Source organism: Elaeis guineensis, chromosome 5 (genome assembly GCF_000442705.2).
Source record: "Elaeis guineensis isolate ETL-2024a chromosome 5, EG11, whole genome shotgun sequence".
NCBI classification, from domain to species: Eukaryota; Viridiplantae; Streptophyta; class Magnoliopsida; order Arecales; family Arecaceae; genus Elaeis; species Elaeis guineensis.
Window position 1 is genome coordinate 7,769,422 of NC_025997.2, and position 14,815 is coordinate 7,784,236.

The 14,815-nt window shown below is 37.1% G+C and overlaps 1 protein-coding gene across 3 annotated transcripts; it reads right to left on the minus strand.

The window, feature by feature from the left end:
- Positions 1 to 360: 360 nt before the first annotated feature.
- On the minus strand, positions 361 to 11,405 carry LOC105044767 (uncharacterized). Of its 3 annotated transcripts, none has more exons than XR_003800850.2 (3): positions 11,091 to 11,405; positions 7,954 to 9,808; positions 361 to 886 (listed from the first exon to the last, which is right to left on the minus strand). XR_003800850.2 is itself a non-coding variant. In XM_019850523.3 (2 exons), exon 2 carries the CDS (start codon positions 9,706 to 9,708, stop codon positions 8,023 to 8,025), a length of 1,686 nt encoding a protein of 561 aa, XP_019706082.1. In that variant the 5' UTR covers positions 9,709 to 9,808; positions 11,091 to 11,404; the 3' UTR covers positions 7,514 to 8,022. The 3 variants fall into 3 exon arrangements, 1 of the variants encoding a protein (XP_019706082.1); XR_002164722.3 differs by lacking the exon at positions 361 to 886 and adding an exon at positions 3,872 to 4,130; XM_019850523.3 differs by lacking the exon at positions 361 to 886 and having other exon boundaries at positions 7,514 to 9,808; positions 11,091 to 11,404.
- Positions 11,406 to 14,815: the final 3,410 nt, after the last annotated feature.

Genomic DNA, 14,815 nt, shown 5'->3' on the forward strand with positions numbered 1-14,815 from the left:
AGTTAGTATTATTTTATAATAAGATGGTACTATTTTATGATACCATTACATTACAATAAGATAATACTATTTTAAAATAAGACAGTACTGTTTTATAATAAGACAATACTACTATTATATCATAATAAGACAGTATTCTTTTATAACAAGACAGTACCGTTTTATAATTAAACAGTATCGTTTTATAATAAGATAATACTATTTTATAATATCCTTACATTATAGTAAGATAGTATTTTTTTATAATAAAATAATATTATATTATAATAAGACTGTACTGTTTTATAATATCACAGCATTGTTTTGGTGTTATTTTTATAACTGCAGAGGCAATATAATCATTTCATGTCATTTGGGAAGTTATTTTTAAGTGAAACTTAAATGGAGAGATACTTTTAAGTTTAAATTTAAATGAAAAATTTTCGCGAGTCACCCTATAATCAATGATTCACTATTTATTAATCTAATCTACTATCTAATATATACTATTATATATATAAGATATATGAGATATTTTTAAAATATTTATAGAATAGATATAATAAAATAAATAAATAAAATTAAATATTATTTAGAAAAATTGCATCCCACGCATGGGTTCTAAATTAGTTTGAAGTTATGTTCCAGGGTGGAAGTATGTATCATATCTTGACCCTTGGTTGCCCAGGTGGTTCTCGTTCCAACATGGACGCCAGTGAGGCCCTGTAGCTTGAGGACTAAGTCTTGGGCCTCAAAGAGCCCATCAAAAGCATGGTTGCATGGGGCCATTTAGGGCCGACTTGCTGTGATGCATATAACGTACCAGAGGAGACGTGTGTTTTCTGACACTACTTCGACGAAGCATTCGTGCGGCCTCTGCCTCTCAGATTGGTTTTCATTATCCAATCTGTTCGGTTTCAAGTGAACAACTCAGTTTGTTAGTTAATTAATGTCAGAATTATAATAGAGAGTGAGAGAGTGCGGGACAGAGAGAGAACAAAATAACTGTATGTTATTTTACCAACAATATAAGAGAATACAAGGCTTATATATAGGCATAGGAGAAGACTATACAAGGAGATCCTAATCTAATCTAATTAAATCAAGTCAAATCAAATTCTAATCATATCCTAGATTGATACAAAATGATATAAAAAATAGATATTGATATGTATATACATATATGTTAATAAAATACATTCTAACAAATCAAGTCAAATCAAATCCAAATCATATCCTAAATTGATACAAAATGATATAGAAGTAGATATTGATATATATACATATATTCTAATATAATATATTCTAACACTTCTTTGCAAACTCAAGTAATCACGGAAGATGACAATTTGAGTTTGATGTCTAACTCTCGAAATCGACTTGGAGGATGAGATTTGATGAAGATATCTGCAATTTGATCCCCAAAGAAAATATGATGAAGATGAACTGTATGATGAATGATTTCACCATGAATAAAATGACAGTCGATCTCAATGTGTTTGGTGTGCTCATGATAGATATCATTATGGGCAATCTCAATAGCACTGCGATTGTCACAATGAAGAATAGTGGAGCCATCATGAACCACACTCATATCAGTGAGAAGCCACCGAAGCCAAATCAACTCTCCCACTATATTAGCAAGAGCTCGATATTTCGCCTCGGCATTGGAATGGATAACCTTCATCTATTTCTTACTCCGTCAAGAGATAAGAGAGGTGTCCAAAAACAAGCAAAAATCAATGATAGATTTTCAACCAGTAGGATCACTAGCCCAATCAGCATCAGAGTAGGCAACAAGCACAAATGGAGATTGGGCAGATTAATGAAGACCATAGTGTAGGATGCCTCATACATAACGAAGAATCCAGAGGATAGCAGCATAATAAGTATGAGGGGCAGCAAGGAACTAACTAACCAAATGAATTGCATATGCAATGTCAGGATGGGTGAAAGTCAAATATACCGATCCTCCAACCAGCTGGTGATATCGAGTAGGGTCGAAAAAAGGCATCCCATCAGTAGAATTGAGATGACTATGTGGTTCTAGTGGAGTGGAGACAACCTTGGTATCGGTGATGCCGGCATGATAAGAAGATCAGAGGCATACTTGGTTTAAGAGAGAGAATAACCAGTAGAGTCAGAAGTGATCTCAAGGCCAAGGAAGTAGTATAAGTGGCCTAAATCTTTCATCTCAAACTGATGTTGGAGATGCCCTTTAAGATCAGAAATACCATCAGCATCATCACCAAGGATAATTATATGATCAACATACAGAAGAAGTAAGACAGTGCTATGTGAAGAGTGCCAGACGAAGAGAGCAGGATCCTGAGGGCTGAAGGAGAAACTAAGATTATGAACAATACTGCTGAACTTAGCAAACTATGTCCGAAGAGCCTGTTTGAGCCTATAGAAAGCCTGAAGGGGACATCAAGATCAGGAGGTAGTTGTACGTAGATTTCTTCCTCAAGATTACCATTGAGAAAGGCATTCTTGACATCTATTTGAAAAAAGGGCCAACGATGAAGTGCAGCAATGGCAATGAGAGAGCAAACTAAAGTAAGACAAGTAATAGGGGCAAATATTTTATCAAAGTCTACACCATATTCCTGTGTGAAGCCCTTGGCCACAAGATAAGCCTTATATCACTCAAGAGACCCATCTGAGTGGGTTTTGACCCTGTAGATTTATTTGCATCTAACAGTGGACTTTTCTATAGGTAGATCAACTATCCAAATGTGAGTATGAGTTAAGGCCTGAAGTTCCTCCTGCATAGCTTAGCTTGCTGCCAACGTGGGTCAAAACAAGCCTTACGATAGGTGCGAGGCTCATGAAAGATCAAAATAGTGGAATAATAATGAAAGTTTTTCTAGAGATAAGAGGAAGGATTACTCTCAATGGGATGAGTGGATCGACGAACAGTATGGAGCTTGAATCCCTGAGGAGAGGCTAGCCCACGGGGGGAGGAGGCGGTGGTGTAGGGGTGACAGCACTGTAAGGAGAAAAAGGCTCAATGATGAAGTCAGTGTGGAAAGGACGTAAGGGGACTTGTGAAAAAGATGATGGAGACTCGAGAGACTCGGGAGACTCAGGAGGAAAAAGATCAAGGAGACAAGAAGTGAAGTAGGGAGGGGAGCAAATGATAGAGGGGTGGAACTGAGACAATAAAACAAATATCGCATATTCTCAAAAAATAATATGACGAGAGATATGAAGATGCTGTGACATAGGATCCCAACAGCGATAGCCCTTGTACTCTAGACTATAGCCCAAGAAGCAACAGAGCCGAGAGTGACTCTAAAGCTTATTGCGCTCATAGACATGAGAAGGATAAAGCAAGCATAACCAAAGATCCAGAATGTAGAATAATCAAGGGCTCAACCATGGAGATGCTCATACAGAGATTGATGAATAGTGACAGGGGAGGGAAGATGATTGATAGTATAGATAGCAGTGAGGGCAGCCTCACCCCAGAACTATTCAGGATAAGAGGTAGAGAGAAATAGAGCATAAGTAATATCGAGAATGTGACAATGCTTGCACTTTGCCCGACCATCTGCGCAAAGGTGCCTGAACAAGAATACTAGAAAAGGGTGCCATGTTGGCGTAAGAGATGAAAGAAGGAGTCCCTATATTCCATCATTATCAGAATGGAGATGTTTGATGTGGCAAGAGAATTGTGTGTGAACCATTGCCGCAAAATCTGAGTAAATTTGATAAAGTTCAGATCGATTTTTAAACAGATAAGGCCAACTAAAGCAAAGTTAATCATCAATAGTGATAACAAAATAGTGGGACCAACCGCTGGTGGGGTGAGGGGCAGGGTCCCAAACATTAGAGTGAACAAGATTAAAGGTACTAGCATACGAATCACTGTTATTAAAAGATAAAGCAGGTTGTTTTGATAATTGACAAAACATACATTGAGTAGTATCATTGTGGACAGATCATAATTGACCGTTAGAAATCAAAGAACGAAGAAAACTAAAAGAGACATGACCAAAGCAAGAATGCCAGCGATTGAGGGATGTGGAGGTAGTAGATGCAGCAGAGACAACTGGAGGCACAAACAAGGGTACATCGAGGCAAGTGAGAGCAAATAGGCGATTATCCCTACGTTCTGTCCTAAGAACCTGTCCTGTTCGAGAATCCTACACACGACAACTAGAGTGAGAAAAGAAAACATCATAGTCAAGTTCACAAAGTTGTCCAACAGAAATGAGATTGAGAGTAAGGTTAGGAAGCAAAAATATGTAAGGAAAGGATAGATAGAGATAGTGACATAACCAATTTGAGTGACAGATAAAGTGGTGCCATCAGCAGTGTGTATCAAAGGGGCATAAGGAGTAAGAGTCTTAATATGAAAGAGACGTGGATCAAATGTCATATAATTACTAAAAACAAAATCAAATATAAATCAGAAGTATTTGATATAGTAGACATAACAGTGAAAAGAGATGTGTTGGATTAAAATTTGTATTGGTCAAAGAGTGCCTGTAGATCAGACAGAGAAAGAGTGACATATGAAGATGGAGAGAACTCATCAGTGACAGAGCGGCAGTAGAGGCCTTGGAGCCGGATGGAGCATGTGATCTAGGAGGCCGTCCAAGAGGTGGTGTGGGGCTGGAAGGCTGAGGAGGAGGAGCCTTCGGGCATTCATTTTGATAATGCCCAGAGCCAACCTTGTAGTAGTGGCGACACTTACGAGTAGGGCAGGTCCAAAGAGTGTGGCCGATCTCGTTGCAATAGTCGCACTTAAGAGGCCCAGATGAAGAGCGGGAGCCGGGGGCCACCATATCATGAATAGGTGCAGCAAGTGAAGGATTAGTAGGACAGGCCCAAGGAGTACCAAGACGTGTCTCCTCCAATAAAAATTCAGTAATGGCAGTCTCTAAGGTAGGGAGAGGGCTGTGGTTGAGCAAATAGGCTCGAACTGGCTCATAGTCATCAGAAAGCGCTATCTAGAAGTGAATAAGATGATTTTGCAAATAATGTTAGAGAATAGTATGTATATCATTCTTAGGTAAAACCAGATCAAGTTGAGCCCAAAGGGGATGAATCTCAGCAAGAAAAGCATTAATAGTTTGATTGGGTGCTTAGTGAAGATAATGAAAAGTTCGATAGAGGATGAGACAGATCAATGATAACGAAACGAGTGGCAAGAAAATCCCATATTGCTTTAGCTATAGCATAAGTGCCAAGTTGAGTGCGAACAGTGAGGGTGCAGATGTTGTGAATCCAAATAATGATTTAGTGATTCTTCCCAACTCATTCATGTTTATGCTTAAGGAGTGCTCTATCAGTTTCATCCTTAAGTTGGATGGGTGCAGGTTCATCACCGATGACATACTCCCATACTTGACATCTTTTGAAAAAACTAGACATCTCCTGACTCTAGAGAATATAGTTGGAGCAATCTAGAATGGTAGCAATAGGGTGAGTGGGCTCAGACTTGTCTATAATATTGGTAGAGTGAAGAAGAGACCACCAAGTAGAGAATCCATCCAAAAATCGAGGAAACCACCAAGAGAATAAAAAAGAATCAGCTGAAATCGGTTTGAAAGCATGGGAACCAATTGGGAGAAGGCCTACGGTAAGTTTGGCTGTTGAAAACTAGTCTAAGAAGTTAGTTTGGTTGATCCGACTCAGAAACAAGCAGCGGCTCATGCAGAAGCCAGCCGACTAATGCGAGAGCCGAGCCGAGCCAGTATGGAGAGGAGTGGCTTCGGGAGCTGCGACAGGAGCCAAGCCGAGGCGGGTGTTGGCACATGCGGAGAGGTGGCTGGCGCGTCAGGTCCACATGCCGACTACGTGTGGGCACGTGCAGTGCGAGCGGGTGCATGTGGAACACATGAGCTGCGTACGGGCACTAGATACATGTGCCGACGGCAGGTTTTGATCAAAAAGCACAATTAGAGAGGACAAAAGTTGAGAACAATATGAAGGTGGGAGAGGGAGGAAACACCAATAACCACGTACAAAGGGGTTGTCAATGAAGAAACCTCAAGTGTACAAGCTCTGATACTATATCAGAATTATAACAGAGTAAAAGAGAGTGAGAGAGAAAGAGAAACAGAATAGTTGTGTGTTATTTACCAACAATACAAGAGAATACAAGGCCTATATATAGGGGTAGGAGAAGACTATACAAGGGAGAAGATCCTAATCAAATCAAATCCTAATCATATCTAATCATATCCTAGATTGATACCAAATGATATAAAAATAGATATTGATATATATACATATATATTAACATAATATATTCTAATAAATCAAATCAAATCAAATCCTAATCATATCTAATCATATCCTAGATTAATACAAAATGATATAAAAGTAGATATTGATATATATACATATATGTTAACATAATATATTCTAGCAATTAATATTCTTTACCATGTTCTACCTTCCATGTATATTTCGTTAATTTCATTTCTTTTGGAAAACTTTAATAAAGGAAAAAGAAAATTTCTGTTGGCAATCTCGCTGACATGGATCATGGCTTGATATCAAGTTGTGTTATACTTTGATGAACTACATCGTCTCCTATACCTTGATGAGCCATCTTTAGTGCATCACCGTAGGTATATCTATGCCCATTTATGTTTTTGATTTCTATGACAACATGCTGCCATGGATTGAGGTTCGATATTAGAGCTGTGTATGTGATACTTCAATGAACTACAAGCAACTCCTGCACTTTCATGTGTCTTCTTTAATGTGTTACTAGAGGCATATCTATGTGCATTTAAGAATTTGGTTCCTGCTCAGGTCCAAGGAAAAAGAAGAAGAAGAAGAAGAAGAAGAAGAAGAAGAAGAAGAAAGAGACCAGGATATTTATACTTTCATGTGCCCTTCTTTATTCTTTCATGTGAACTTCCGATGGAATATTTTCATGATGTGGGGCTGTTTTGTTGTCTGTTTTATTTAATTAAATCACATGAAATCTCAAAACTCATACTAGGTTTTCTATCCTATCAGCTTTTCCAAACTAGGTTTTATTGAAATCATTCAGGCAAGTATTTTCGTAAACCATGAGCAGAAGAGGGTGCCATCCGATATTTTGCTAGCAATTTATCATGTTTCTTTACTCCAAATGACTACTGAAATTCTTCCACTGCCTGCTCTCAAAGCATGAGGGAAAGGCTAGTCATTAGATAAGCCAAATTTTCAGCATGAGAGAGAAGAATAGATGCCTGAAGTTATCCTTGGTATAATTTCTTGATACATTACATGAAGAAATGAGTTTAAAATATCAACCAGCTGAAAATATGAGCAGCACACACTAGGTTTAGCAATACATGGTATGTAGGCTGTGGATTAATTATGCTTCTGTAAGCTACTAAGTATACTGCAATGCTATGTTTCATGAATTGAACTTCTTAACAGGGCATCTATTTGAAGTTGCAACAGAAATTTAGAACTATATAATGATGAATGAAGACATAAAAGCAAGTGATTTTAAAAGGAAAAAAAAAAAAGATCAATTCTCAAACTTCTTCCACCAGCTGTTGAATTTTTGAAAAATGGAGTGCCAGCAGTCTGATAATGGTATACGGTTATTACAAGCAAAAGAAGTGTAGTTGTGATCAAGTGATCTATTCACTGCTTTTCACCCAAAAAAAAGTGATCTATTTTTATGCATAATAATTATTATTTTCCATACAAACTCAACACATAAATCTAGGTTTATACACACATACATGTGTATGTGCCTAAATACATATTATAAACTTTCCATAATTTACCAAAAAAAGAGAAATTCCAAATCAGACGAAGTATATATAATAATTGATTTGCAACTAAAATACACTTTACATGCATAGTCTTCAACTATATGCATAAAACACCTTACAAATCCATCTTATATCAATATATTAATAAAGGAATCATGAAATGTTTTTGAGATTTGTGAGATTATTCAACTTCAAAAAATTCTCCTGGGAAAAGGGAGATCCGTTCTCCTACCTCAAATAGGAGCTAACTTTGATGTTTTTGCGCAACCATTTGCTTCCAATACTACTATTTCTTCTGAAGCTAGCTGTCTTCCAGTTGAATTAGTGGTGGAAGAGGTGGTCTCATTGCATAATCCTTCCCACATGTAGATGATCTCTCAATGGTAATTGAAATCCCATCTTGACTGCCATTCTTCAATATATCACCAGACATTTGTAGATCAGCTGGCTCAATTTTGGGTGGGCAAGAGTAGCTACGGAGAGGGTAATCCATGCTCGATGTGATCAACATTCCGGACCCTCCTTCCCGGGGCAAAGGAACCAAGACCGGCCGACCGCCCTCATCGGTGACCTTCTGATAAAAGCTATCATCCTCAATATCATAAAAATTTCCTGTCCTCACCTCCTGAGCTAGTGAGCATGACCAGCAGAAGAGCCACTGCATACAATCTGTCACTGATGGAAAGCCACAACAGAAAGGATTGGCTGGAAGTTTGTACCTCTTCCTCATCTGAATCCTCCAAAATCCTCCATAGAGTAGCCCAAAGAAACACAGCACGATGCCAGATATCGCCACTATGTATCTAATAGTATCATCATCAACATTGAGGGCAGAAACATTAAAGACCCAGAAAGGAGCAATGATGAGTAATATAAAAGTGACCATATGAACATACATATTGCCAAACCCCAGCCTTTCCATATTCCACCCAAAGACACAGAAGGTACAGAAGAAGGAAAGATAACACACAGTGAGGTCATCCCAGCAATCAAATAGTCCCCCAATCCACTCCGGACTAGTTACCACAACCCTTCGGTTAAATATCTTCAGCTCAGTGTCATTTGGTTGGGTAGTGGTGGCTGCCTGATGCTGCGATTCTTCTTCGGTTTCGGACTCATCATATCTTCGACCTAAAGGGCTAAAAACAGTATACACACCAGCAATAACTGGTGCTGCAATTCCTATACCAATGCAGAGATTTTCAGCCCAGTCCGGTCGGGTCTTTCTTGTGTATCCCCAGTAAAGACCACACAAGACATACTGAGCAAAGCAAGTGATATGGAGGAGGATCACAACTAGCGTCATATGAGCCCTTTCGTGAGGTCGCTGTGCTCCATCCTTGCAGTAGACTCTCCTTAGCTCCACCTTGTCGGGCGTTCTCCACCTGAACAGAAGAACTAGCTGGTGGAACAATTTTGGATGTTGATATAAACACATAATTGTAAAGAGTGCATTTAGTATTTGATTGACGACTTCGGTCCATCTCTTTCTTTGGGAGCTACTTGGTATTGCTCCATCTAGTATTCCAAGCATGAGCAGACCAAGCATGATGAGGCCTGCAGCAACAAAGATCAACCAAACAAGAAGAGCCATGTTCGCAGGATTCTTTACCCAGTTCTTGAAGTATGCGATCAAAGCTGCCCAGTTAATTTTTCTGACGAATGGCACACGGAAACGTCGTCGGGTGCTGCCATGAGCTGGATCAGAAGGAGAGGACTCATTTCCTGGACTTCCATTTCGCCTTAAGAAGGAGAAAGGAGACAGTCTACCAACAAATCCAGACCTAATGAACCAATCTTTGGATGGATGGGCTCTTAGGAAATCTAGAAATCTTTTCTCATGCCGGCTTTGATTGAGGAGTCCCTTTTCAACTGTTGGAATGTAGATGGGGATGTAATCCATAAGCCTCATTCTGGTTCCTGTTGTTTCTCTCTCCAGATCCTCTTGGATTTCATAGTTGGACTCTCCATTCTCAGCTGAAGTCATTGTGTGTTTATAATTAATACCCAATACTTGGATCTCCTTCAAATGTTTACCTAGTTCTCTCAATAGATTTAATCTATAAACTGATTGGTGCCTGAATTACCTGCAGGAACTCCATAATAGAATCTATATTAGTACAATTTCAAAGCTAGATTATCTACTATAGAAAATCAACATCAGGAGAACAAAATAAGATCCAGATTTGGTTCAAGTCAACATTCATTTTTTCTTTTTACTTGGAAACATTTGAGGTCAACATTCAAAGTAAAACTTCGCCAGCCTTCAAGAATCATCATCACATTTTTTTTCAGCACAAATATCATCCAACTTTAATAAAAAAAAAAACATTCTGATCCCGTTTCAATCAAAAGAAGGCAAGAGTCCTCATTCCACCAATCCATAGTATTTGAGAAAAACTCCACCAGTTTTTAATTCCGGCCAGCTAAAAATTAGTTTATGAATAATTGAAACCCCGGGAATAAATGTTCTATGCAGTCTTCACCTCCTTTCATATGATTGTTTCCATATGTTTTATATCCCCTTCGCTCGCCATCCTTCTATTTTCTTGCTTGCTCCACACGGAGTTTCTCTGTTTTTCCTCTTTTTCATCACCTTCTGGGTCTCTCTCTCATAACTGGATTTCTTTCTTTTTCCTCTTCGATTAGATAATTTCTTCTTTCTCCTCCCCTGTTCATCAATCCTATTCTCGCTTTCTCGTTATAAATTTAATTTTTCCATTTTCCTCTTCATCTCCAATAGAGTCTTCCATCATCCAACTTCTAGGACATAAATCCAATATTCTGGATACCCTTTTTGTTCTGCTTGGATCTCGTTTTAGATTGTTAATGCATAACAAGCAACAATTACAGAATAAAAGCTATTCGCTCAACGAGAAACTCGCTTCAATTTTTGTTTCATGCGCACTAGCCGAGTATCCTGCGTTCAGCGCTATCTATATGGCTCAAGACCAAATCTACCCAATGAAGTAAAACAGAAAAATATAGAGCAAATTGGACTCAAGATCACCATACCCAATGAACGTTTACATGATGATTAACTGCAAGATCTACTTTTTTTTAAGGAAAAAAAAAAAGAGAAGAAGTTAAAAATGACCACTGTTTTGATTTCTACAGATATGTTTTAATTCCATAAACAAGAAAGGCAAGCTCACAATAATATTATGATACCCAAAACCTCCAGCATCCTAAGCCAAAATTCTAACTCTGCATTTGTCATAAAAGCTAGTTGGAACAAAAGGTAACCAGATCAAACTAAACAATTGTTTTTGTTTGAGGAAAGACGTATAACAAGAACCATAATTGCTAAAGAAAACATTTGAATTCAGCTCTTATGTTCATCGAAGGAGGATAAGCCAGAAGCAATACCTCGTTTCATAGGTTGAGGGTAGATAGGAAATCCATCCTCTTGCGCTTGCGTTTGCTCCCAAGTTTCGAGTGCCAGGAGACCACAGAAATGGTGGAGAAGAAGTTTCAAAATAGTGATATTTCTTCCACCTGTATATGAACACAGAAAAGGATACGAGGTGAGAGGGACATCCGATGTCTCAAGGCCATTCTATATCTATTTCTATATTTGTGTTTCCATTTCCCTGCCTCTGGATGACTTTGTTGACAGAGTATCGTAAGATCCAATAATTTGGTCAAATGTTGCTTTGTTCCTCGTGCTTGGAGATGAGAAAACCATAAAATACTTTGGACTGGGAAGGGAGACCAGAAGAAGTCAGAGAAGCCGGTTGAGATCCCCAGAGAGAGAGAGAGAGAGAGAGGCCGAAAGGGAATGCGTTCAAATGTTAGTTGGTTGTTTGACAAGAGGAGCAGACGTGGTCGTCAGGGTAAGCTTCTAACCGGCCGCACACGGTCAGCTGCCGCGTTGGGGCCGGGGACGCTCCATCACACGTTATATTGTTACTTGGACCAGGTCCAATGGACCACGCCAAATCCCACGGTGGATGACACGCCGCATTTACCCTTGCATCTCACTAATTTCCGATTGCGCGTTATCCACCGTATATATGCTCCGAGGTTTGCCGTGGTCCACCTGGACCTGGTCCATGCAATAATTTCTTCGCACGGCCCAATTGTGGCATATGATGACGTGGGTCACGCAAACCGGAGCTTCCAGACGCTCAATTATGGCAGCCGTCCGAGCGTAGGAAAAAAAAAAAAAAGGGGGAAAAACAAAGGTGTTCACCACTGAGAAGGTTAGGAGTTAGTAGACGAGAAGGAAGAAAAATATGTCAAGGGCATTAAATGATGGGTGAATTATGTGCATTGAAAGCTTTACGATTGCATCTAAAAAAGAATTGATTATAAACCGATTATATAATTATAAACTCAATTATAGTAATATAATAAAAATATATGATTAATTTATTTCTTTGTATGCTATCATTTATATCTTTTATCATAAAAAAAATATATGCCAGCAAAATGATATATAAATGATGTTAAGTTTGGATTGAAGTTGAGATGATCTTTGAAGTTCTTGATAAATATATCAGCTAATTGATTAATTATATTAATAAAAAAATTTGAATATCACTGTATATAACTTGCTTATGAATAAGGTGATAGTCTACTTCGATATATTTTGTATGAATTATGTCGGGGTGGACCTCAATTTTTTTTAAATATGTAATGCATCTAAGTCATGATGATTGATGAAAGAAAAAAGAATTTAAACTTTGCTTTCACCAATTTTTTTATTTCTTTTAATTCTTTTGAAAGATTTGAATTGAATAGGTGGAGAAATTTTTTCTTTCTTTGTAATTGGATCACTTGGTCAAGGATCTGCATCATCAAGTCATTGGTCCAACTATTAGATCGGTTAATCAAACTAGATATATATATATATATATATATATATATAATAAAATATATAAAAATATAAAACCCAGTATATAATTATTATTTATTTTAATATATATACTACTTTATAAGTCATAATGGCCAGCATCCTATAATATTCTTTGCTTGTACCATAAATAGAAAATAATCATAAATCATTTAATTTTGAAAATTATAATATATATATATATATAATGTAAGAATAATAAATGGAACTTATTGACTTTTCAACATGATAAATAATAAATTTAAAAATATACAAAAAAAAAGATGAGTACACATGTATTTTCAACTTAAATTTGGTGATTTTCAACTAATTCACATACATTCTCAATCTTATAGTAAAAAGTGGATATGCTACGATTTTAGTTCACCGACTTTTGCCTGCTTGAGATATTATTTATATATATTTGGACAAAGATCAGATAATCCAGTGGTCACCGACTGGTTCAAACACATTTTCATCAATAGTTTTTTATCAATGCAAATGTAATTTCAATCTTGGAAGAAAATTGGATTGGCTAGGGTGATAGTTCACCGGTTTTTTGGTCCCTCCCATCGATATTGATCTAATTCAATTTTAATGACTATATTTTAAAGACTAGGTTGAGCATAAGTCAACCTCTATAAAAGTCAATTCATCTAATTCATGCTCACTTCAGTCACTATTTTCTTCTAAAACTAGACGATTTATCAGTTCAAATGCATTTCTCATATTGTTATAAAAACGAACTATCTAGAGTTTTGGTTTACCAATCTTTTGGTCTAATTGGTCAATCTGGACTTGGTAACTATGCTTTAAGGTTAGGTTTACCATAGGAGATATATTCATGGAGTTTCTAAAGAACTTGTTATTCTTGTCATATCAACCTTGCTTTTTCCTTTCTTTTTTTTTTTTTTACTTATTTTTTTTTTATAGAGAAATTTGGTGATTAAGGGAAAGACACATCTCACAGACTAGAGCAAGGTCCGATCAACCGAACCAAGAACAAAATAAATTTATACAAGAAATAAAATAGTCAAATACAAGTGATATAATAATTTTTCGTTAGACCTAGAGCAGATGTGCTCTCTCGTGAGTTGAAGATTTTTCGTTAGACCTAGAGCAGATGTGCTCTCTCGTGAGTTGAAGATTGGATCTTTGTGACAGGTGATCGATGAGGTGGATAGCAATACGGTATTGCTTGTTCCGTGTCCAAATTATTAATTGTATGCATGCCACGGTTTTGATGCGCAATTTTCATGTCTTTTGGACCATTGACGAGCAGAAAACATTTATTACATTGGCTGTCCATCGAGCCCCGTGCGTCGCGCTTAAGTCTTCATAACGAACTCCAGACTCCAAGGTCTAATCCTGCTGGCTATCGGAAAGGAGACTTCAAACCTCACCGCCACCCACTTCTGACCTTCCGGCTCATCTGTCAAGGAAGGCGGCACAATTTGACGTAATCAACGGTTGGTTTGATTTGTTCTATTTACCTCTGAATCTATTTGTTATAAATAAATATTATAAAAAAATTAATTATTTTTTTTATAAACTTATTTATTTATATTTTTATATTTTTAGATAAATAAATTATTTTTTTATAAATAATATTTATTCATGAAATCTAGATAGATAAATTGAGGGCTCATTTTCTATTCAAATTTTTTTTGTATAGACTAAAAATTTTTAAATATATAATTTTGGATACGTAAGTAACTTAAAAATAATAGATTATATTCAATAATTCTAGTTGAAACCTTCATTGTTCAATTCAAAAAAAAAGTATAACTCCATTAAGAGTTACACTAGGTGTATAGAATTAGCCACTATCTATAGCTGCTACTTGGCTTTAGTTATTGTATTTAATGCTCAAATTATTTGGTTAAAAGTAGTGATTAAAAATTTTGTTGGATCCTTGGTTAGCGAGGTAGGTTTGGGACAGAGGTATCTTCTAAGCTCTAGCATGCCATTAGTTTTTAACTTCTATCTTTTAGACTGTAGTATGTCACAACTTTTATTCACAAAACTGAGGTTTTAGGGGAGCAGTGTCACCATAAAAGACTTTAACCATTCCATGTAACCATCAAAACACCAAGTAGTTACTTGAACTCTTTGACACATGATTGCATGATTTCATATTCAGGTTAAACATCCGATCAGACACTTTGATAGGTTACCATCCTAAGTTTCAAGATAGAATCATCTCATTATCATCTTAACATCTCGATCAAAGTATTTTGAGACATCCTTAGCCCAA

Excerpts from the sequence above, each read along its gene's own strand:
- LOC105044767 (XM_019850523.3), bottom strand. The coding sequence starts at position 9,708 with ATGACTTCAGCTGAGAATGGAGAGTCCAACTATGAAATCCAAGAGGAT.